The sequence below is a fragment of the Balearica regulorum genome, chromosome 1, assembly GCF_011004875.1.
Source record: "Balearica regulorum gibbericeps isolate bBalReg1 chromosome 1, bBalReg1.pri, whole genome shotgun sequence".
Taxonomy (NCBI): domain Eukaryota; kingdom Metazoa; phylum Chordata; class Aves; order Gruiformes; family Gruidae; genus Balearica; species Balearica regulorum.
The window spans coordinates 69,631,900-69,656,128 of record NC_046184.1 but is presented as its reverse complement, the minus strand read 5'-3'; the positions used below and the strand labels follow the sequence as shown (position 1 = coordinate 69,656,128).

Here is a 24,229-nt window from a genome sequence, read left to right as displayed (position 1 = left end):
GTGGGACCCGCCGCGCACAGTGGATGCCTTGCGCCAGGCCTCAGCAGCCTGGCCCGCTTGACTGGGGCGTCGGCTCCGGTGGGAACCGCCACTTTCGGAGCAATATGAAAGCAGCCGAGCCGAGCAGGAGGGGGCGCAGGGGGCGGCCTAGAGGCGCTGCGAAGCTCCCCCAGACACCCCCCACGGGCAGGTAGTTCCCCCCCGCACCTTACCATAGCAACCGGCTGGGATCCCCATTGGTTGCCCCGCTTTGCTGCTGATTGGGCGGCGATGCTATCGGGGCAGGACGTGAGCGCTGATTGGCTGCTAGGGAGGGGAAGGCCGAGCGGGGGGCACCACCCCCGGGGAAGGGCCGTACCGACAGCTCGGGGGCGGGCCCTGCCGCCGTTAAAGCGCTCGGCGCGCGGCGCGTTCCTGAGTGGGGCAATGGCGACCTACGTACGGTTGGGTGCTGCGGCCAAGGTGCCCCTCCTGGGGCTCGGCACATGGAAGGTAACCGCGGCGAGCCCTCCTGCAGCGCGTACGGGGTCGCCGCTATGTGGCCCGGCCGTACCGTTTGGGGAATTCCGGCCGCGCTTGGCGCCGAGGGTCTCTCGCTCCCCCCTCGCAGCAGGCCGAGCCCTTGCGCTGTTGCAGGGCTCTGCCCGGGGATGTGGGTCGCTGAGGGCCCTCGGCTGGGCTGAACCCCTGTGCTGGCAGCTGCTGGGGGCTTCTGAGAAGTGGTGTGGGAGGTGAGGAGGCCTTGGTCTGGCCCTGGAGAGCTGCCCTGGTGTTGGGGCCTCAGCTCTGTTGGGCTGAGCCCTGCCTGGGAGTGGGGTGACAGAGGAACGGCTGGAGGCTGGCTTTAAGCTCAGGAGCCCGTGTGTGTGAGATGTCCATGGGCCTAAGAAACCTTTATGGGAACTCTCCTTTTAAACCCCCTTTGTGTGTTTACCCTCTGGTTACCTAGGGAGCAGCTTGTAAGAATCCCAAAATTGAGACATGTTACACCCTTTTCCCTTCAGTCCCCACCAGGTAAGGTGGAAGCTGCAGTGATGGCTGCCATCGATGCTGGGTACCGCCACTTTGACTGTGCCTATGTGTACCAGAATGAGAAGGAAGTTGGGGAGGGGATCCAGCAGAAAATCAAGGAAGGTGTTGTGAAACGAGAGGACCTCTTCATTGTCAGTAAGGTAAGGATCAGGTGGCCTTGGGTCATGGACAGACCAGCTTTACCTATGATATTTTTATAGTAGGAAACTAAAGTTTCTCCCATGCTACAGCATAAAACTACTTGTAATGTAAATGAGGTTTTTCCTGATACTACTTGCTTGTTTTGCTTCATCAGCACTGTGATACAGTTTGACTCTTTCTTGCTCACTAATAGTAATTTTTATTGATGTAGCCATTGGATAGGAAGAATGAGTTACTTGAGCAGGGAGAAGAATCACTTTTATCATAAAAAATCATCCTTATGTTAACTATCAGGTGGCAGCTTTCTTCCCCAATCAATCTGATAACACTGAAGGAAGTCAAGACTGATTTCCCCCCCCCCCCAAAATCTACTGAAAGCTTCAGCACCACAGCACTGCTGTGGCCTGGCACTCTGCTGAGGAGACCCAGAAGTGCTGGGGGATGGATGAGGAGGAACCTGGCCCTCCATCTCATACCTGCAGACCAACTGGTGCAGAAGAAGGGAAGCAGAAAAAGGCAGTGGGCCAGGTAGCACCAAGCAAGGTAGAAATCTGTGATGCAGAGGCCTGGGATCACTTGGTGTCATGGACTGACACAGAGGCGATGCCAGTTTGGCAATGGCACCTCACTGACTGCTAAAGCACAGCAGAGGAGATGAGCCTGGCAGTGCCTGGTGCTTGGTCCAGCAGCCCGGCTCGCAGTCCTGCCAAAGCAGTGTCTCTGCTGTGTGAGGAAGATGAGGTTCTGGGCACCTTGGGACAGGGTAATCTGCTCAGCGCCTGTCCCAAGGAAGCTGTGGTTGGTGGCTTCTCTAGCTCTTGCTTATTAAGAGAAATGGGCTACTTAGCTGGATTTTGAAGTTGCTGCTTGCCTTGGTAAAGGTTGGAGCCAACCGTTTCTCTGTGGCTTGGCTTACATTTTCTTGGCTTTGCCTGCTGCAAAGGCAGACCCTGTGTAAAAGGGGATAGCGCAAATGATCTTTTAAGTAAGATGGAACCAGAGGACTCTGTCTGTTATGATCCTGCTCAAAGACCTGTGCTGCCACTGCATATAGTGCATTTAGTGTCACAGGCCAGTCCCGTCACAGAGCAAGCCCATCTGAAGAGCACTAGGACAGCCTAATTCCACATCACCTTCCAAAGAAGATGGAGCATTTCTGTCCTGGGCAGGAGAGCACCTGAGAACTTTAACCCAGGAGGTCACGGTGTGCCTTGGCTTTTTGTCTCTAGCTGTGGTGCACATTTCACGACAAACCTCTGGTGAAGGGAGCCTGCCAGAAGACCCTTGCTGACCTGAAACTGGATTACCTGGATCTCTACCTCATGCACTGGCCTTTTGGTTTGAAGGTATAGTAACAGCAATGCCCTTGGCTTTGTTTCTTGTGACTACTGCTTTTGGGGAGCTATGTGGCTTTACAGCCCAACAATTGCTCTGGCTGAGAAAGGCAATCAGTGTCTCTTGTGTGTACCAGCACTGTTCTGGTGCTCAGCTTTACTCTGGCCACATGAGCCAGCCTATTGATCTCTGTCCCTGAGACTGCTGGTTGCATGCCCCTTTGATCCTGGGAATGTTGGTCTGAAAACTAGGGGCAGATATCCTAGCTGCAAGCATATGATAGGCTGCTTTCTCCTATGAATCTGTGTATGCTCACTGAAAATCAGCCCTTGCTGGAAGGTGGGCTGCACTTTGCTGCCTGTCAGAAATCTTCCTCTGTGTGTTACAGAATCACAGAGCAAGAGAAAATATTTCTGTTTTCCATTTCTCTCTCTAATCCCCAAGTCTTTAATACAGTACAGATTGATTTGACTTTGTCTCTGAGAGCCTTCGTGTTGTTCCAAGGAGACAGGAATTCCAAAGGTGAAACTTCTTGGGGAGCCTAAACTCTTCCACTGATTAGTGAAGGAGTTGATGTCTCAGTTTGACTAGTTCTAGTCTTAACCTTTCCTTCCTGCTACAGTCTGATCAGTCTCCATCCTACCTGTTGCTTTTGAGATGCTCACCTTATTTCATACTCTTTCAGCTTCACATTAACAAAGCTGTGAAAATGAAGCTGTCTCATGGTGACAGTAGCAAACAGCTGTTAAACACAGTTCAGTCTTGGTGTCTTTTCATAACTTGTACGTAAAGGCTCTTCTAATTTTCCTAGTATTAGCGGCTTTACCCTGAGCTTTGTCATAGAAGAACTGACACCGCATGTAACATGTCTTTTTAGCAGATCTGGTGGCATATAGACCAAAGCTACATGTTGCCAGTACCTAAGTCCCCTGATGCTCTTCTGGAAAAAGAACAAAATGGTTCTTCCTAAGTGGGCACAAAAGAACAATACATGAAGTGAACATGTGTGAGACTGGAGGCTATAGTTGAGTGATGCATTTCCCTGTACATGTTTGGGCGAGTCATCACTTTGAGGGGTCCAGCAGAAAAACCTGTCTTTATGGCAGTGGTCACTGGCAGAAATGCCTTAAATTCCTCCTGTTCCTCAGGAAGGAATGACAGAATGTAGACAAGAATTAGTATTCTTGCCTGCACAAGAAGTTTAAGCTGTCATGGTTGTGAGCTCTCATGGTATTAAGTGAATTTCTCAACAGATTTTCAAGCATTTTCTTTCTCCCTGACAGGCAGGAGAGGAGCTCTTTCCCACAGATGACAAAGGCATGTCAATACCCAGCAACACAGATATTCTGCATACATGGGAGGTAAGTTCAGCCACAGCGGGAGAATCATGTCTTCTGTCCTCAGCAGTCACAGAATGGCTCATGCATGTATGCAGAATTAGTTGAAAGGAATTCACAGAAGTATGTGGCAGCTGCTTTGACAGCAGTATGTAGCATGCTTACTCAAGCTATTATTGCTGTTCACTGTGGAGTAGCATCTCAAGTCACTGAGCTGCACAGTCACTTTCAGTGGAGCTGCAGACCAGACTGAGGTTAGAAAAAATTATTTACTTGATCATAACTGTGTGATTTTTCTTCACCACAGTTTTCATGCAGTTCTTGAACTGCTGAAACCAATTTTGCAAAGATAGACAATCAAGTTGTGATCCTGTCATCCTCCCAAGGCGTAGCCCTCCAGTGCTGTGATGGTAGTGACTTAGAGTTGTCTTTTCCTTGTGTAACTCAGTGAATTTCAGTCCCAACAATGATTTTGGGCTTTGGTGTGATAAAGACATGGCACAGATACTACTGGTCCCCCCTTCCTCTTGAGAATCAAAAATTTGGCAAGTCCAAACAGTTATTTTTGTGCTTCCCATGAAGGGAAACAAGCCACCTCAGGGAAAAAATGTGCTCAGGCCCTGTCTTGTACAGTGGATGTTGACTTTGTTCCCCTTTGTGTTAGGCCATGGAAGAGCTGGTGGATGCTGGTCTGGTAAAAGCCATTGGTATCTCCAACTTTAACCGTGAGCAGACTGAAAGAATCCTGAACAAACCGGGACTGAAACACAAGCCTGCCAATAACCAGGTAAGCTGAAAAGTGACTGCAGGTGAATAGTTTTCAGGAATTACAAAGATCTGATTACAGTGAAATGAGGAAATGGAAAAAGGGAGAACTAAGTAGATAACAGCATATGCTCTAAATCCCACTATGTGGATGTTTCTTGGTACAAAAAGGACTGGAATATTGCCTTTGTCTCACCTTGCTGAACTGCTGTTTACAAATTCTGGAGTATTTCCTATGAAGCATTCTCTCTGGAGGGATAAAGAATCCAGACATGAGCTATCATTCTGACTGTAATCAATGACTCTTTATAAAGCCTCTTGGAACAAAATCCAAAAAGCATATAAGGACTCATTATAAAAGTTGGTGCCCTATAGAACTAGTCTTCTATGGTCACATAGACCACATGCAGGGTAGGATTAAGGCAGCCTGTAATTAAAAAAAATTAAGATTCAGAAGAAAATCTCTGGAGCATGGAAACACTACAGTAGTTCTACACAGTCTCTACTCCTGTGTTGGCAGATCGAGTGTCATCCATACCTTTCCCAGGAAAAGCTTATCAACTATTGCCAATCCAAAGGGATCACTGTGACAGCATATTGTCCTCTTGGGCGCCCTGACAGGTAATTTCCAAGTGGGTTAGTGTGGTTTAAGTTTGAAGCTTTCAGACTAATTGAATGAGTAATGGTGCAGGTGTGTGTGCACACTTTTTAATATAAGTATACTAGGTAGACTCTTTGCAGAGATTCTTTGCCATTTCTTCCTTTTTGTCTCTGTGTAGGGCTAAACCAGAGGAGCCTTCCCTTCTGGATGACCCCAAGATCAAAGAGATTGCAGCCAAGCACAACAAAACCCCAGCACAGGTACATAGGTACCAGGCAGTGGGTACTCCTTGTAACACAGCCATTAAGGAAACTAGGCCTGAAGAGAAAGTATGGTCTCTATCAGAGTTTCCTGTGAACTGTGGTGCTCTTTTGTGGAATTAAGTAGCAATGCAGGTTGTCTACTATATGACCTGCAATATATACTTGAATACCTTTGGTCCTCAGCCAGAAAAAGATTCTTGACTCATCTTCAGATGTTACATCCTCTTGCAGAGAATGAAAGCCTTGCATAGACTGCTGGAAGTCCAGTTGGGAAGAAAAGGAACGGACTGTTCCAGAGCTGTATGGGAAAGGAAGCCTTTCATGTGGGCCTCTACCACTTCCCTTTTTGCTCTCCAGGAAGCATTACCTAGGCCACAGGGATGGGAACGATTTGAAATGCAGCTCTGCAGAAGTGGGTATAGCTTAGGGAAAACAGCCATTGGAATAGGCTCTGCTTCCTCCAGAGGAAGAGCTGTCTTCTCTGACTCAGTGGTCTGTTCCTGCAGGTTCTCCTTCGCTTCCAGATCCAGAGAAATGTGATTGCGATTCCCAAGTCTGTCACACCACAGCGCATTGTGGAGAACTTCAAGGTGAGTGACTATGAGTGAGCTGAGTGCTGCCCTGCAGGGATGACGTGGCTTCTCCCTGCAGAGCAAGGAGCAATCCTTTCTCACCATTGCCCAGGTCCTCCTCAGGCAAGAGGACTGGGCTTTTTCTCTCTGTCTGGAATCTAGGGCTACAATGAAAACTACATTTGGAGAAAAGAGATAGGCAGTGCTTTTATCAACATCCTGTTTCTAACCTTATTAGTCACCTTACATAGTGTCTCCTGTTCTGTAACTTGTGGATGAAGTGGCAAGCAGGGTTTGCTTGGAGCCCAAGTGCAGTAAAATTCCTCAAAATAGAGAGTAAGCAATACTAAAGGAAGAGTCCTGATATCAGTAAACCACATTGTTCCTCTGACTGTTAAGTCAGGGTTTTTTGCCTGATATTGGACATCAAGATTTCAGGAGTAACAGCTGGATTTATTGAAATATGAAAGTCTTCTAGATGTTTCTTTAGAGTTGGAGAGAAAATCTTCCACAAATAGAGGTGTTCTGTAACATTAAGTGCTCACAAACACGTTGGAGCAGCTGGCACATGTAACTGCAACTAGGGATTTTTTTTATTTGTTTCTTCCCTCTTCCAGTAGAGACTTGAAAATCCAGAGAGATTTATTTTGCTTTCCCTGTCTCACAAAGCCATCATTTCTAACTAGCATTTTCTGATGTGAACTTGTTCTTTAGTCTTGTGAATATTGCTTCTGATTTGATTTGTTCAGAGAGGTGATTTGCAGCTGTTTGTCGTTAGGTGTTTGACTTTGAATTGACCAAAGAGGAGATGGCAACACTTCTCAGCTTAAACAGAAACTGGAGGATCTGTGAAATGATCACGTAAGTGACACCTTGTTTTCTTCAAACTCATATTCTCAAAAATATTTATTGTAATCTCACAGGTACTAGTATAGCTGTTTAAATTGGGTATGTTTTGAAATCTGAAATCACTTGAGAGATGAAATATCTGTAACTTAACATCTTGGTGTTATAGCTCACTTTATTGACTAAAGAATGAGTACAGGTCATCCTATGTACTCATTGTGAGTCCTTTTTTCAGGGAACTTTGTCTGGAATTCCCAAAGGAAGCTTATAGTTAATAACTTTGGCTATGTCCATATTAGAGAAATGAGCATTAGGTGGTTTTAAACTTAACTCACAAAAAAAAAATTACCATTATAAACTGATGTCAGCTCTTACATAGGTGGTTGGGGGAAGTGCAGTATGAAGAATGACTGCTTGCAGATGTATATCTTGGAATCCTATAGCCAGACAAGAAGTGTTGGCTGAAAGGCCACAGAAACTACTGTTTCTCTGCAAGCAGTGTGAACTTTAACTCTTTATCTAGAAAGTAACTTGGTCACAACACTACTTGGTTTCTGAATAATAGGAATAGACTTGAACTTGTTGGTCATGTGTGCCACTTAGACACTAATAAGTCTCTTCATTCTGTAGTTACACAATTCAGAGCCTCCCTTGAAGGCTCCTCTCTACAGCCAGTGTAGTTCTAGGCAGCATTTATTTCAGCCTTGAGAATAATCTTTCCTCTTTGACTTCACTCAGGTGCAAAAATCACAAGGAGTACCCTTTCAATGCAGAATACTGAAGATACTTTTATCCTGTCCTCCTGCAGGCCTCTGGGGTCTAATGAGCTTCTACCACTGCCTAGAGTTGTCCACTATGTAGCTTGCACACTGTATCTCTCCTGCCAGCAAAGGCATAGTATATGTATTCAGTGACTTTAGGTTTTTCTTCTTTGGTGGAAGGAAATAGTAAAATTGTTCTAAAGAACAAAATATGGGCTATAATAATTCTCTACTCATCTAATGAGTGTCTCTGCATGGTTGAAATAGCAAAGCAGAAATCATGAAGAATGAATTAGCAACTGATATTTTTATCTTGTGTCTTGCATCAACATTACTTAAGGCTGCAGGGTAAGGGTATGTGAGCACAGAAGAAAGATTTACCCTGAAAGAATGAACTATATAATCACTGCCTGAAGATAAGAGACAATTACCTTTACTTCTAGAGCACAGCCCAAAGCTTTCTTGGAAAGAAGAGTAAATGGGAGAAATATCCACTACACATGCATACCAACTCATACTGGGCCTTATTTCAGTTGTATGTTTTTAAAGGCTGAAACTGGACAGAGATTAGTGTTCAATTTTATTCCTATCCAAAATAAAAAATGTTTAGATTACTACTGGTTTGGAAGTTCTAGTCTAATGTGAAAAAAATGACAAACCAAGCCACTTGGATTAACAATGTCATTGGAAACCATCATCCATATTCAATTTTAAATGATGTCACAGGACCATCAAGAACTTGTCTTGATCAAAAGTTGAATAACTTAGTATAATAAGCTTTGAGCTGTGCACTGCTGACAAGAAGACTCAGTCAAGTACGACAAGCCTTAGTATGGACTGTGGATTGACAAGCAACCAGGAGACCAGCACCTGAAAGAGCTGGAAAGCTGTACAGTGGTATCACTGTGGACTGATTTGGTTGGTAATGGTAAGTGGGACAGGTCTCTGTTAACTGTAACTGTATGTATGAGTAAAGCTTGCCCCTCACAAAGCCTATCCCTTGTGGTGGAGGATGCAGGTGAGCCTTATTGGGCAGTGCCAGGATAGCTAGGAGGTGTTTCAACAGCATGGCACTCTAGGGTCTGTGAGTGCAATGTGCCTTGGGCTGATGGACACAGGGCATCTGCAGTACAACTACTGCATTCTGATCTCTAAGATCCACACCAGATCAAGCTGTAGGGTCTGACAAGCATATGAAGTTTGAGTTGTATCTTGAGCAACTGGGTGGTCTGGAAACTTCCTTGTGAACAAGACAATTAACAAAAAACTGCTTTTTGTAAAGGTTAGTAGTATTAGGACCCAACGCTGACTGACAGCTTGTGCTGTACTAACCTCTATTGTAATTTAGTGTGCAACAAACGAATACACTTACAGAAACTTGAGCTACTTGCATTGTGCATCATTAGTTTGTAATTATGAGTGCATGTATGAAAGATGTTTGACAGATGACAAAGGTGGAGAGGCTGAGAGGTGGAATGTCACAGGAGCATCAAGGTCTTGCCTTGATCAGGAGTAGAATAACTGGATGTAATGAAGCATGGCTGACTAGCCAGTGAAAACAGGAATTGTGTGAGGAGTCTTGGTACATAAGAGCTATGGATGGTGGAACTGACAGGAGAACAATACCTGGAAGTGCTAGAAAGCTATATGGTGATAGTGTGGACTGATCTGATTGCCAGCCTGTGTTGACATATAGCTATAAAACTCATAATAAAAGAGACTATGGGAAACATCACTACACAGACATCCAAAATGATGAAGTCACAAGATGTAGTATTACGTGCCTGTGCTAAGCCACTGCCCAGAGCCTGACACTGAGGCAGGTCAGAGTCAAGTGATGTATTTCTCCCAGTTGAGACCACACTGAGTCACTGGAGTAGTAGATAAGGGATACATAATACTATACCTTGTGACTACTTCCAGGTATTCTTCTCCCTTCACATCCATAGCTCATATATACCAAGACTCTGTAACATTCCTTGACAGGTTATTCCTCCATTAGTCTACTTGAAAAATTCAGCTTAGCAGTCTCCCAGTGCCTGGTGCTCCCTTACCCCATGACAAATGGAAAAAGAACTTAGCCTCTATATGTGACTAAAAAGAAAGCAGCTTTTGTTTTCAAATGAAGTGTGAACAAAACTTGTGGTTTTGGCTTGAGTGTTGTGGTTATGAGAGGGACAGGACAATAGACCTCAGATACATTACAGCTTTAGGTGTTGTTAGTCTCACTTTTTCCAATGGGGGAGCAAACCACAATGTGCAATATTCTGCTCTGTACAGTGATATTGAGATCACATAAGATAATCTAACATATATACAAGTACCTAGAACATATCTAATATGCTTTTTCAGATGGAGGTCATCCAAATATTTCCAATCAAAACTTCCAAAAGAATGTAACATACAACCTCAAGATGAGGCAAAAAAAAAAATTGGAGTACACATCTTAATGCTAAATATTACTTATTATAGGCAAAAGAATTGAAACTTACAAGGGCCAGTGCTGGTCCCTTTGTTGGTTGGTGTGTTTGTGGGTTGTGTCATGGTGGGTTTAGTGGGTTTTTTTAAAACACATTTCCATATTTGAAACACTGCACTGGCCCTACTGGTCCTTTATTTCCAGGTCATATGCAGCAGTCTCTCTGGGGGAATTCATCTCGTCCAACTTTAGGTGTCCACAGTGTGGGTACAAGCAGCCACCTCAGGGCCAACCTCTAAGCTCTGGTTACAGCCAAGAGATGTTTGGGCAAAACCAGGCAGCAGCATTCAGTGTGATTCATTATACCCAGAGCAAGGGCTGCTCTTGGGATTCGTTATACCCAGAGCAAGGGCTGCTCTTGGCTCTGGCCCATCTTGTTCTTCAGATGCTCCAGACCTTGTGCAGACTCTCTTCCCCCTTATGTGGACAGAGGCGAAGTCAGTGCAGTCACCTGCACTTAATGGACATGATCCCTCCCTGGGACAATTCCCACCAATAAAACCAGGTGGTGTTTTTCCCAACAGGCAGAGGGCAACCAGCCCTCAGAGAAGACTTGCATTTCTCTGTCATTGCAGGCCAGGAGCAAACCAAGCAGCGTTTCTGCTGGTAAAAATTGGTTCCACTGGGACGCAACAACTTCTATCATTTTGTGTCTCATTCCTCTGAGATGCCAAACACTGTTCATCTCTTGAAGCTAGGATTTTTGGTGAATTAGAATTACTACATGCAAATGTCAACACGATAAACCTGAAAGGTGCTACAATAAGCATCCAGCTTTAGTGCAAAACCTTGCACACAGATCAAATCAGACCCTTCCTCACACACACAGTTCCTCATCGCATGCAAAGAACCTTTGTGCATTTTATCAAGCGCACAGCTCGCAACATGTCCCAGTCTAGCTGTTACCCACTGATGCACGCAGTACTTCTCTCGCAGAGGCCCTACCACCAGCTGACAACCCCAGCCACACCTTTAGGACAGAGAAGCAACTGACAGCTCCCATGTCTTGGCATGATCTGGGGAAAGTCTCACACCAACAGGTGTAAACAGCAAAGCAAAACACAAACCTTCTGCCCAAAATCCTCTGCTAAAAGACAGAGACATCTCTCATGCAAGAAACCATTGGGGAAAACCAAGCACCCACCTGCACAGGAGAACATGAACAGGCCACAGAGGAAGCAACACAAAAATCTCAGAAGAACATGACAGGAAGGACAAATTGCATTTCTCAGCTGTGCTCTCCACCAAGTCTCATTATCTGCCATCACACACTCTACCTAGCTCCTTGCCGCAGGAACGCAAGACTTTGAAACCTCTCTCCAGACAGACGCACTCAGAAGAATGAGACCAAGCACTACAGGGTTTTCTGCCCTTTCTTACAGGAGATCCCACCTTACTGGCCAAAGAGCCAGGCTTTGCAAGCTTCCACAGACTCGCAGAGCATGATTCTCTGATGGCACCAGTTCACCTTGGTACCAATCCAGTGCAAAACCTGGCTGATTCTGGCACTCCCTACACCAAGACCTACAACATCTAGAGTCAAATCACGACATTGCTGATACTAATAAACTCAGCACAATACTGCTAGCGGAAGCATCCAGGAAATACAAAGGAGAACAGAGGCAAACTGGTACTTCAGCTGGTCTTCAGGCTGCCCTGAAAGAGCTAATCACAGGCATGGCTTAACATGTTATTTTGCAAAAAAAAAAATTGTGAAGTGCATGCTCCATAAAATTTAGCAGTCATCAGGAAAAAGGGGGCAGCCTACTAACAGCGCAGGTGATCTTGGTGTTTCAAAACAGAGTGAAAATCTTTGTCAGGACAAGTTTCCACGTGACTTCTGCCAATAATTAAGACCAAGACAGAGGTCAGGCATGGAAAACTGTTCTCTTTGAGCCCAGCTAACACCACATAGTCCACCTCCCCAACAGTACTCACTCTGCACTTCTGTTAACCTTAGCTCCGGTCCCTCACCCACCATCAGCAACTCCCAGCAAAAACACAATGCCTTGACTGGCACAAGGAGCTTTCCTACAGTGCCGCAGATGGCGGCGTCTGTTTCCCTTGACTGAGGGAAGGACAGTAGTAGAATGTAAAAAAGGAAATGTGAAAACCCCTCAGCTGGGATGGCAGGAGGCCTCTTGTGCAAACAGCTTGCTTTTAATACTGTTAACAGAACTGAGGAGCCAGCTCAGGCTAATCACAATCTTTCGATTGTTTTCACTCACCCCTGAGCCAAACCCCAAGAGACTGAGTACACTCAGAGCAGATTTACGGAGATGGAATCCAGAAAAAGGTAAAAGGCAAACACAGCATTATATAACTGTTTTGTGATACAACTGAAACATCACATCCTGCTGATGATGCTGATGCAAAACAGGAGGAAGATTAAAGAGACAACCAATTACTTTGTCTGCCCTCAGATAAGCAGAGCAAAAAGTATGAAACAGCTAAGCATCTGCTCTGGGAAAAGCACCCAGAGAAAAATTCATCATTATATTCCCAGCCAATGCTTGCACCTGAATAAATTCTCCAAGCATGAGCAAGCAATAAAGCTTCCCAGGTGGTGTTAACATCACATCCTCGATCATCTACTGGATCCTGCAGGTATATTTTTCCCCCACCACGCTATGACCCTTTCAACAGCACTGCATACTCGTATCTGCAAAATTTCAAAGCTAGTTTGTAATGTGAAATTACAGACCACATACCATTTATTTCCACATTTTTATATTTTATTCTGAAATATGATCTGCACCTCCCTGAAAATAGAGGGGCAACGTGATCATCATGACACTCATTAAAAACTTGCTATTCTTCTGCAACTTAAAAAACTTTTCACAACATTAAAAATTACATTCTTCTTTAAAATCACTGCTTTCTAAATTGCTCCTACAAAACAGCTCATTTTTCCTCTCCTACTATCACAAGCATAGGCTACATTCATCCCACCTTCACAAAGCAACTGAAGGCTGAATTCACATAGGCTGCCCATACCATGGGAGCTCTGCAAAAGCCCGAACCACCATCCCCGTGGTGGGAGGACACCGCTCCTACCCGAAGGGCTCAGAGACATCCCTCGGCCTGAGGCTCTCAACCTTGGAGGAAGCTGCACTAAACCACCCTAAGTCGGTGTAACCGAGCCCGGCTGCGGTAAGGCGGTGGCTGTCCCCGGGCAGGTCCCGGGGCGGGGCGGGCCGGGCCGCTATTAAAGGGGGTCGGCTGGCGGCACTACCCAGCAGCGTTCTTCTGTGGGGCCATGGCGACCTATGTGGAGCTGAACACCGCAGCCAAGATGCCCCTCCTGGGGCTGGGCACATGGAAGGTAATGGGGGAGGTCTCGGCAGTACCCTCGGCCGGGCAGCGGCCCCTCGCTCCCAGAGGGGTCTGCAGCCAGTCTCGGTGCCATCTCCGCCTGGCACCAGCCGGGCCGCGGGGGTTCCAAAGCGCTCCGGGTCGCTCTAGCGAGCCCCGCGGTGGGGAGGGAGCGCGGGTGGGGGCGGCCTGGCCCCTGCGGGCGCAGCTGATGCTGCCGGGGTCCGAGCTGGGCTGGGCTGGGCTCGGGGACCCGTCCCCGCTGCCGCCACCACCGACATGCCGTCCGGGCCGCCGCTGGGGTAACGCTCTCGGTACGGCGGTGCCCGTAGATGGAGCCCCGCGCTGCTTTTCAGCTGTTTTCCCCAGCGTGCTCTCTGTCCTTCTTGCCCTCTCCCCCGCTCCGGTACGTGAGAGGTGGCTCCTCCAACCCCTCCCGCCCCCCGCAGGGGGGGAGCGCATCCCCTCCCGGCCAGGCTCCCGCCGCTGCAGCGACCTCCCGGGCCCCGCTCCCCGCCGCTCCCCATCCCTCCCCAAGGCGAAAGCTAGTGCAGTGGGGTGCTCAGCTTGCCTGCTGCTTCTGTGCTGAGTAACTGAAATCCAGGGGGAGGTTGCCTTGAATCACCCGGTAATAAGATACAGCCTTTAGAAGACAATTCATGCGTTTCAAGCAAGTTCTGACAAAGATTTGCACCACTGTTATGATGACTGCAAAATCAAACAGTAATCCGTACAACAGCTGAAAACAAGCATTACGGGATTTGCCTGAACAAGATATACTAACATTTCTTTGTGCACAGCTCTTGTGTGCCCTTTCAGGATATAGAAACACATAGAAATGTACATCTCTCTCATTTCTGAAGGAAGCAGGTGATGTAACCTTCAAATGACAGGTGTGATGTGCCTAGGGGAGGAGCTGGGGTAGAGCAGTACAGTATTCCATGGTGATGTGAATGACTAAAGTGTAGACCACTGCCCTCTCCATCAAATTAAAATTCTCCCAGCTGGGCAGTTGCTATTTCTCTTCTCAAACAGTGCTGGGAAGTGAGGAGTGCTGGGCAAGAGGCTCTGCAAGAGCTCCCTGGTACAAAATTGTTTCCCCTGGTCCAGTGCTGCAGAACTGTCCTGCTGTTGGGGGCTCTGCTCTCCCTGGCTGTTGGGCTGAGCATGTGTGGGAGTGGGGCTGGTTGCTGGCTTCAAGCCCAGGAGCTGGCATTTGTAAGATGAATATAAGCTTACGAACACTGCTTGGAAGAACTCTTCTTAAAACCTCTCTGTATGTGTTTCTTTAGATAACTAAGAAATAGCCTGTACGCTTTGATTTGGAATCTTTACCTTCTTTTTTTGTTCTCAGTCCCCAGCTGGGCAAGTAACAGCTGCAGTGATGGCTGCCATCGATGCTGGGTACCGCCACTTTGACTGTGCCTACGTGTACCAGAATGAGAAGGAAGTTGGGGAAGGGATCCAGCAGAAAATCAAGGAAGGTGTTGTGAAACGAGAGGACCTCTTCATTGTCAGTAAGGTAAGGATCTGACAATCTTTCAGCCTGGAGCAGGGGTAGGGGAATGCTTTGTCTATAGTATTTTCACAGTAGGATGCTTAACTACAGGAAACAAACTTTATGTCATAGGATAAAGCAATTCATAACAACATTCAAGTCACTCCTGATGCAAACTTACTGCTTCACTCCATTCTGTGTGGAGAGTTAGGAAGGATACGCTGTATCTGCACCCTGCTGTGGCCTGGCACTCTGCTGAGGAGACCCAGAAGTGCTGGGGGATGGACGAGGAGGAACCTGGCCCTCCATCTCATACCTGCAGACCAACTGGTGCAGAAGAAGGGAAGCAGAAAAAGGCAGTGGGCCAGGTAGCACCAAGCAAGGTAGAAATCTGTGATGCAGAGGCCTGGGATCACTTGGTGTCATGGACTGACACAGAGGCGATGCCAGTTTGGCAATGGCACCTCACTGACTGCTAAAGCACAGCAGAGGAGATGAGCCTGGCAGTGCCTGGTGCTTGGTCCAGCAGCCCGGCTCGCAGTCCTGCCAAAGCAGTGTCTCTGCTGTGTGAGGAAGATGAGGTTCTGGGCACCTTGGGACAGGGTAATCTGCTCAGCGCCTGTCCCAAGGAAGCTGTGGTTGGTGGCTTCTCTAGCTCTTGCTTATTAAGAGAAATGGGCTACTTAGCTGGATTTTGAAGTTGCTGCTTGCCTTGGTAAAGGTTGGAGCCAACCGTTTCTCTGTGGCTTGGCTTACATTTTCTTGGCTTTGCCTGCTGCAAAGGCAGACCCTGTGTAAAAGGGGATAGCGCAAATGATCTTTTAAGTAAGATGGAACCAGAGGACTCTGTCTGTTATGATCCTGCTCAAAGACCTGTGCTGCCACTGCATATAGTGCATTTAGTGTCACAGGCCAGTCCCGTCACAGAGCAAGTCCCCTCTGAAAGAGGTGGCCTAATTCCACATCACCTTCCAAAGAAGATGGAGCATTTCTGTCCTGGGCAGGAGAGCACCTGAGAACTTTAACCCAGGAGGTCACGGTGTGCCTTGGCTTTTTGTCTCTAGCTGTGGTGCACATTTCATGACAAACCTCTGGTGAAGGGAGCCTGCCAGAAGACCCTTGCTGACCTGAAACTGGATTACCTGGATCTCTACCTCATGCACTGGCCTCTTGGGTTCAAGGTACAGTAACAGCAATGCCCTTGGCTTTCCCTCCTGGGAGAACTCCTCAAAACCGCCAGTAACACTTGCGGCACTACTGCTGCTCCAGTCCAGGAAGACCGTGGGTCTGTTGTGCGTACCAGCACTGCTCCAGTGCTGCTCATTCAGCTTTACTCTGGCCACGTGAGCCAGGCTCTTGATCTCTGCCCCTGAGACTGCTGCTTACACAGCATCCTCTGCCCTTTTGATAGTGGGAGGGGCAGACCTGGCACTGAGATCAGGTCTCCCAGCTGCAAGTATCAGTTGTGCTGCTTTACTTTTGGCTATGTGTTGTCTTCTACAAATCAAAAATCTACTCATCTGCCAATGACTTAGCCTCCTCCTTTGTGGGGAGGAGGGCTGTGCTTTGCTGCCCGACATAAATTCTTTCCTCTGCATGTTACAGAATCACAGAGCAAAAGGATATGCTTCTATTTTCCATTTCTGTCTTTAATCACTGAGTCCTTAATACAGTGCAGATTGAGCTGAACTTTGCTGCGGGAACCTTAGTGTTGTTCTACAGACCTTGGATTTCAAAAGGTGAGACTTTCTGACATCAAGTTTCATTCTTCATGTACTTCAAAGGCCCTGATGTCCCAGTCTGTTTCTAGTCTTAGCTTTTCCTTTCTGCTACAGACAGGTTAAGACCTCCATCCTATCTGTTGCTTTCCAGCTTATCAACTGTTTGCCCTACTTTCAGAGCTGTCATGGTTTGTTCTATGGGAACAAAGCCCTTGAGTAAAAGTGTCACGGCATATTACTCTGACATCTGCACAACACGCTAGGTGTAGAGCAATACGGAGATGTGGGGACCTCTCTCTGTGCCGCCAACTTAAACTGAGGCTCCCCTCACAGAAGACCTCTGTGTGTATGTATGTAATACGTTGTTCAGCAGATGTGGCTCACTGTAGACCTTGCTTAAATGTCCTTTGGACCTAAACAGGTCCTCTTACTTTTCAAAAAACAAATCCTCAGAAAACAGTCCTTGTTCTCCTGCAATAGGCATGATAGAGGAGTACAGCAAGCTTGCTTGTTCTGCTTTGTTCCGCAAGTGGTGTGACTTGTTTTTCTGTATGTGTTTTGGTGAGTCACCACTTTGCTGGGTCCAGGAGATACACCTGTCCCTCCTACTAGGAATGGCTGCTGGCAAAATGCCATCAACCTGCATGAACAATGTAGACAAGTATTAGTATTTTCAGCAGTAGAAGTTGAAGCTATTGTGGTCCTCAGCTGTCTTGGTAGTAACTTCCCACCAAAGAGTGTTTCAAGCATTTTCTTTCTCCCTGACAGGCAGGAGAGGAGCTCTTTCCCACAGATGACAAAGGCATGTCAATACCCAGCAACACAGATATTCTGCATACATGGGAGGTAAGTTCAGCCACAGCGGGAGAATCATGTCTTCTGTCCTTGGCATTCTTTTCCATGCTTTCATTACCTCCTGCAGTCACAAAGTTCTGGTGTATTTATCGTATGGTATACAATGTGGCTTTTCAAAACATAATGCCTAGTCAAGCTGATGATCTTCAGTGGAGCTGCAGACCTGATTGCTTAAGTGTAATAACCACAGAACTGTCTTCACCACAGTTCTTTAAACTACTCAAATACGCTTTGCAGGAATAAAGATATTTTAGGTTATGATCTTGCCTACAGCCTGGGGTAGAGCGCTCCAGTGCTAGCCTGATAGCACAGTACGGATTATCGTTATTTTCCACACATAACTAACTTGGTGTTTCCACCATCTCAAGAAATGAGCCTTTGGGCTTGGGTGAGATGGAAGACATGGCACAAATACAACAGTGTGCCCTTTTCCCCAAGGGACTAACTTGGCAACTCCAAACAGTTGTCTTTCCCTTCCCGTGAAAGGGAACAAGCCATACCGGGAGGAACATTGCCAGGCCCTGTCTTGTACAGTGGATGTTGACTTTGTTCCCCTTTGTGTTAGGCCATGGAAGAGCTGGTGGATGCTGGTCTGGTAAAAGCCATTGGTATTTCCAACTTCAACCATGAGCAGATTGAAAGAATCCTGAACAAACCAGGACTGAAACACAAGCCTGCCAATAACCAGGTAAGCTGCAAAGTGACTGCAGGTGAATAGTTTTCAGGGATTATAAAGATCTAATTACAGTGGAATGAGGAGATGGAAAAAGGCAGAACAAAGTAGACAACAGCATGTGAATACCCTATGATTGTTTCTAGGTACACATGAGGATGTTGCAGATCTCCTGTATCCTGATAGGGGATGAATTTGTGGTACAAAAATTACAACCATAACTTCTTAAAATACCTTACTTGTTCTGTTATCAGTAATAGCATCTATCTGCTATTAATAGCAGATAACTCTTCACACAACACATGCATTTCTTCTCATGCATGCGTATATGAATGCACAATTCACCCAGTCACCCAACGGGAAATGGGAGGTCAATTTTAACTGTATATGCAGAAGCAGAGCATGTATTGACATACCAATGGCTTCCTGCTATCTGCCCTGAAGACTTCGTTATACATACACTTTATTTTATATACATGTATACAAAAATTTACCTAGTCTTGGCACATAGCAGCCACTACTCTCTCATATGCAGTTGCTACATAACCTGCTCTAGATGCTTATCTCTGTGGCCTTGCACAGATTCAGACATCTCTTCCACTTCTGAATTCAGTAGTTCTTGCAGGTTCACCAAGAGTATTAGTCTCCAGAGCTTATAAGTCCTAAAGATACCTTAACACTTTCTCTGCATGTAGCTACCAAAAAAAGAGCAGGCTAAAAGGAAAAAAAAAAGCATCTATATCATCTACAGGTATCTACAGAACCCCGTCATACAAACTCACAAGAGTGGGGCTTTTCTGACAAGAACAGAAAAGGGAGAACAGCAGATGTTGCGTGTTCTTCTAATCCCTCTCCACATTCTTACTGAATATACAAGGCACTGGGGTTTTCAAGATTTGCTAAACCACTGGTTAGAAATCTCTGAGAAGCACCTCAGAACATGCCTTCTCAGGGACCAAAGAAACCAAAGATGAGCATTATGAAATGTTCTTTCCCAGGGCAAAGACACAGAGATGCAAGAAGCCTTACTGTAAAAGTGCTGTACAAAACTAAGGCTGAATAATACTTTGAAAGACTGGCACATTAGGGCAAAAATTGACCTGTAAGTGCATTAGGAGGTCATCCCTAGAGTGAGTTACAGCACTTGTATTGCTATTAATCTCTATACTCCTGTGTTGGCAGATCGAATGCAATCCATACCTTACCCAGGAGAAGCTGATCAAGTACTGTCACAGCAAAGGGATTGCTGTGACAGCATACAGTCCCCTTGGCTCTCCTGACAGGCCATGGTAAGGGGCTGCCTTGCAATTTGAGAGGGAGCCAGTGTGGATTATGATTGGAGCACTGAGACAGTAAATGCACCATCAATGGTTCATCTAAATACAGATTTCTGTTGCTATCTTCCCTTGGTGTAGGGCTAAGCCAGAGGATCCTTCCCTTCTGGATGACCCCAAGATCAAAGAGATTGCAGCCAAGCACAACAAAACCCCAGCACAGGTATGCTGGTGCTGCACAGTGGGTACCCCTTCTTGTAACGCAGCAGAAAGGACAGCTAATGACAATGTAAAGGACAGGCTGGCACTTCGTTCCCTGTCACCTGTGGTGCTCCTCAGTGGTGTTAAGTAGCAACGCAGGTGTGTTTACTGTGTGGCCTTTGATGCATGCTTGCAAGGGCGCTCTGACCATCAAGAAGAAACATTTTCTTGACTTGTCTTCAGATGCTGTCATGTTTCAGTCTTCCCATCTCATTGCAGAGAACAAAACCTTGATAAAAGTCTAGGTGGGAAGGAAAAGACTTGATTGTCCCAAAGCTGGATGGGAAAGGAGGCTTTCCATGTGAGGCTCCACCACTTCCCTCTTTGCTCTCCAGGAAGCACTACCTAGGCCACAGGGATGGGAACGATTTGAAATGCAGCTCTGCAGAAGTGGGTATAGCTTAGGGAAAACAGCCATTGGAACAGGCTCTGCTTCCTCCAGAACATGAGGAATGATTCTGCTGTCTGTTCTTGCAGGTTCTCCTTCGCTTCCAGATCCAGAGAAATGTGATTGTGATTCCCAAGTCTGTCACACCACAGTGCATTGTGGAGAACTTCAAGGTGAGTGACTATGAGTGAGCTGAGTGCTGCCCTGCAGGGATGACGTGGCTTCTCCCTGCGGAGCAAGGAGCAATCCTTTCTCACCATTGCCCAGGTCCTCCTCAGGCAAGAGGACTGGGCTTCTCTCTACTGAGGGCTAGGCTTAAGCTTACAATTGGAGAGCTGAAGTGAACAAAGTTGGTTTTTTTTTTTTTGCAAACGGTATGCTGATAATCTTAGTTGCCTTACATGGTGTCTCCTATTCTGCAGATGAATTGGCATATGGCGCTTGACTGGCACCCAAGTGCAGTTGCACGCTACAAAAGGCTTATGCAGAGCAAGCACTGTTAAAGCTGTCCTGGTGTCAATAAACCATGTTGCTCCATTGTTAGTTCAATAGTCCCTGACTGAAACTGATCATCAGGATTTCAAAAGACATAGCTGGATTAAGTGAAATATGAAAGTCTTGTAGATGTTCCTTTGGAACCGGACAGAAAAATGCATCCTTCACAAGTGACAGATGCAGTGCTACATGCTCACCAAGCATCTTGCAACAGCTGGCATATGTAGTTGTAACTTTGGATATTCTTTTTTCATTCTCTCTGCTGGTGAATTCTTGGAAATAGAGATATGCCTCTCTCTCCTCCTTGAAGCAGTCATTTCTTCTAACCAGCTTCCCTCCCTTGTAGACTTACTCTTTAACTTTGTGGATTTTTGCTTACAATCTCTGATTTGTTCAGAGAGGTGGTTTATAGCTGTTTCTCTTGTTAGGTGTTTGACTTCAAATTGACTAAAGAGGAGATGGCAACTATTTTCAGCTTTAACAGAAACTGGAGAGCCTATACAATGAGCACGTAAGTGGTAGCTTTCAGTATTTGTTTTTTCCAAACCCTTAAGTTATGAATACTATATACACAGAGATTTTGCATCTAAACATTGCCTAGAATGTTGAGAGCCTGAGTGATAAAGTGACTTTGTTCCTAGTATACAAACAGCACATACTATCTAGGAAAACAAATATGGAAGAAATCCATTCTACAACTATATAGTTCAGATCCTGCCAGGGTGGCTCCTCTAAGCACTGACTAGAGCTTGATTTATTGATGGCTGAAAAAATATTGATGGCTGAAATTAAGTCTTTGATTTCCTTCAGGTGCAAAACTCACAAGGAGTACCCTTTCAGTGCAGAATACTGAAGATGGTCATATCCTGCCCTCCTCCAGAGCCTGGTCTGATATTCTGCTATCAATTTATCTAGCTTTCTTATTGCATCTCTCTTCCTGTAGCCAATAAAGTCACAGTGTATGTATTCAGTGATTTTTTTTGTTTGTTTCTTTCTTTCTTTTTTGAAAGGATAGAGTAAAATTTGTGTTCTTAGAACACAATGTGGGCTGTAATAATAATGCCACATTTTGGCAGAGAATTAAGGAGAAAACAAGGAGAGACTTTGAACTACAGATTTACATTTATACACTCTCTTGTTGGAGTGGGACAACCACTCCAGAATTAATTGAGAAAGGGGTTTTACTCCTTATCTATTTCTTTAAAAAAAAATTTAAAAATCTATATACAGAAAACATACAGGTTACATGCTCAGCAGTATTTTTACACAGCCTTTCTCCTATGTGTCAGAATACAACAGCATGGTGGGTTTTGAATCCAACACAACTTCAACATGTGGTCCAGATTATTGCTAGCTGTGAAATTCTATCCTTATGTGGAAAACTGTTAACAAGCAAAAAAACCTCTCAAACTTGCACATACTGTTTCATTCAAATGCTCATCTTTGAGGAAAAACAAATCTTTAAATGTAATAATGCAAAAGAAGATTCCTGCCTGATCAAAAAAATCTTTTGCTTTGATTATGTGAGTGTTTATGTTCCTGCTTAGACCTTATAGTTAGAAGTAAGACAGGATGCTGGATCCCCAATACCATTTGACTTTAGGAACTAAGTTGTTCTTTGCTAGCTCCATTATTTTTGAGTTAGATATTCTGCTTGTTGTAGATACAACTGTTAATTTTCTTCAGACTAAAACTTCTGAAAGAAGGTAATATGCAACCCCCTGGGCCAGGAACAAAATGTGGCAGGCGATGCAGTACAAGCATTTTTAGTGCTTCTGTACAGAACTAATAGATGTTAGCCTATCACAGTCAAACTTGCTGTCCTATTTTTAAGATGCACTTTGTATTTCAGACACACTCTGCACAGTTGTCCTTTGCTTCTAAGTCACAGGCAGCTGCTGCAGTCTGTCTGGGGAATCATCCAACTCTAGGTACTCAACTCAGGGGCAACTTCTAAGCTCCAGTCACAGCCAAAGGAGATTTGGGCTGAACAAGACAGCAGCATTCAGTAGGATCCATTATACCCATGGTGGGAGCTGCCCTTTCTTCAGACCCAACTTGTTCTTTTTAGGCCCTCTAGACCTCATGCACCCTCTCTCCTGTGAACAAAGGTGAAATATATGCATTTTGGCTGCAGTCACCTGCACTTTAGGGACAAGAAAGCCACTCAGCACTTTCCCGTGTGGGCACCAGAGGGCAGCCAGCCCTCAGAGGAGACCTGTGTTACTCCTTCCCCACCGGCCACCAGCCCCTGAGCTCTGGCCACAGTCCCCAGCAGTCCTGGGGCACATTTCAGACACCATGCAACCTGGGTGTCTGCACCCTGGTCAGGGGAGACTCAGCCCCTTGGTGCTGTGCCCAAACTGCTGGCTTCCCTGCCAGCCTTGGGGGCTGATTCCCTGGGCAGCACCAAATGCTCTGAAGCCAGGGCAGTCAGTCCAGGACAAGTGGTCAGGGACGATGGCCCATCCTGCTCCAACCATCTCCTCCAGCAGCACCCTTCAGCTCAGCCAGCCCCTCCCACCACGGCCCTGGCCCACAGCCCCAGAGCTGCAGCTGGGGGCCCCAAGCCCTCCCACACCACTGCAGTAGTGGGGGCTTGCTCACCCCCAGAAGGAAGCAGCAGAGCCTGTGCCCACCTACTCCTTTGACCTCCTCCTCCAGCAGCACCTGGCCCCAGAGGGCAGTGTGGAGAGGAGACACAAGTCCCAGCAACCCAGTGATAACAGAGCCAGGCCCCTGAGCTTCCCCACGTGCCCTGACACCCACTCTGAAGCATAGCTGGCACACAGAAGATGTCCAAGGGTAGGTCTTGAGGTATCAATCCCCAAACCTCCTTCTCACCTGACGCTCAAACCATCAAAACAATCAAGGTTCCTTTAACAGCATCAGGTGAGATGCAGAGGTATTTGCTTTTGTGGCTGTGTCACCCTTCTGTTTCCTCCTACTGGGCAGGTGACCAAATGCACAATCATAAAGTTGCACATTAGGTTTCATGGAAAATAATAAAACCTTTGTTCAAGAAAAGAGGCACCTTAGGACTTTCTTTCCAAAATTTCCACTTTCGATTCATGAACATGTAATCCAAGAACATTTATTTTGCAGCTTCCTGAAGGAAGCAAACCCATAAAACCCTCAGCAATCCTGAGGCTGAGGTGACACAGCTCTGCTGAGCCCAGATACACATTTTTATTGAACAATCAAGGTACAATATTTGCTATGGTGCAGGGAGAGCCAAAGGTTTACACCACTGTCTTTTCAGTGATGTATCCAGCATGGGTCACCCAGTGGCTGCAGTGCCATCAGGGGTTTCCTTGCTCCAGCATGGCTCATCCACCAGCTGCAGTCTCCTCAGAAGTAAGCCCTTCCAGCGTGAACCTCCCCTTCAAAAAGCGCACCTCTGTTTTCAACAGTGTGTCTGAGCCAGAGCACCGTAAGCTTAAATTTTGGCATGAGGTAGGGTGTTTACATTGGTTTTGAAGCTAGATTGAATTGGTTCTGGCTGGCACTGAGCAGTTCATGGTCTCCACACAGGTCACCACTGCCATCCTCTGATACCCTCTGCAATTTACGTCCTTTACGTTCCAACCTTCGCCTCATTGAAAGATATATTAAGA

The 24,229-nt window shown here is 46.2% G+C and overlaps 3 protein-coding genes across 3 annotated transcripts in view; 2 read left to right on the top strand and 1 right to left on the bottom strand.

Annotated features, from left to right (window-relative positions):
- Positions 1-235, bottom strand: part of BPGM (bisphosphoglycerate mutase) — a 36,842-nt gene extending 36,607 nt beyond the window's left edge. Inside the window, exon 1 of the mRNA XM_075757540.1 lies at positions 213-235. The gene's annotated coding sequence lies outside the window, so the exon portion shown is untranslated. The remainder of the gene's footprint in view (positions 1-212) is intronic.
- A 101-nt stretch (positions 236-336) lies between these two features.
- Positions 337-8,268, top strand: LOC104632186 (aldo-keto reductase family 1 member B1). Its single transcript, XM_075757501.1, has 10 exons — positions 337-492; positions 1,005-1,172; positions 2,403-2,519; positions 3,792-3,869; positions 4,510-4,632; positions 5,131-5,231; positions 5,390-5,471; positions 5,981-6,064; positions 6,825-6,907; positions 7,631-8,268. Exons 1-10 carry the CDS (start codon positions 427-429, stop codon positions 7,671-7,673), a joined length of 945 nt encoding a protein of 314 aa, XP_075613616.1. The 5' UTR covers positions 337-426; the 3' UTR covers positions 7,674-8,268.
- A 5,108-nt stretch (positions 8,269-13,376) lies between these two features.
- Positions 13,377-21,487, top strand: LOC104636029 (aldo-keto reductase family 1 member B1-like). Its single transcript, XM_075757493.1, has 10 exons — positions 13,377-13,457; positions 14,802-14,969; positions 16,010-16,126; positions 17,435-17,512; positions 18,087-18,209; positions 19,377-19,483; positions 19,610-19,691; positions 20,207-20,290; positions 21,041-21,123; positions 21,423-21,487. Exons 1-10 carry the CDS (start codon positions 13,392-13,394, stop codon positions 21,463-21,465), a joined length of 951 nt encoding a protein of 316 aa, XP_075613608.1. The 5' UTR covers positions 13,377-13,391; the 3' UTR covers positions 21,466-21,487.
- The last annotated feature ends 2,742 nt before the right edge of the window (positions 21,488-24,229 follow it).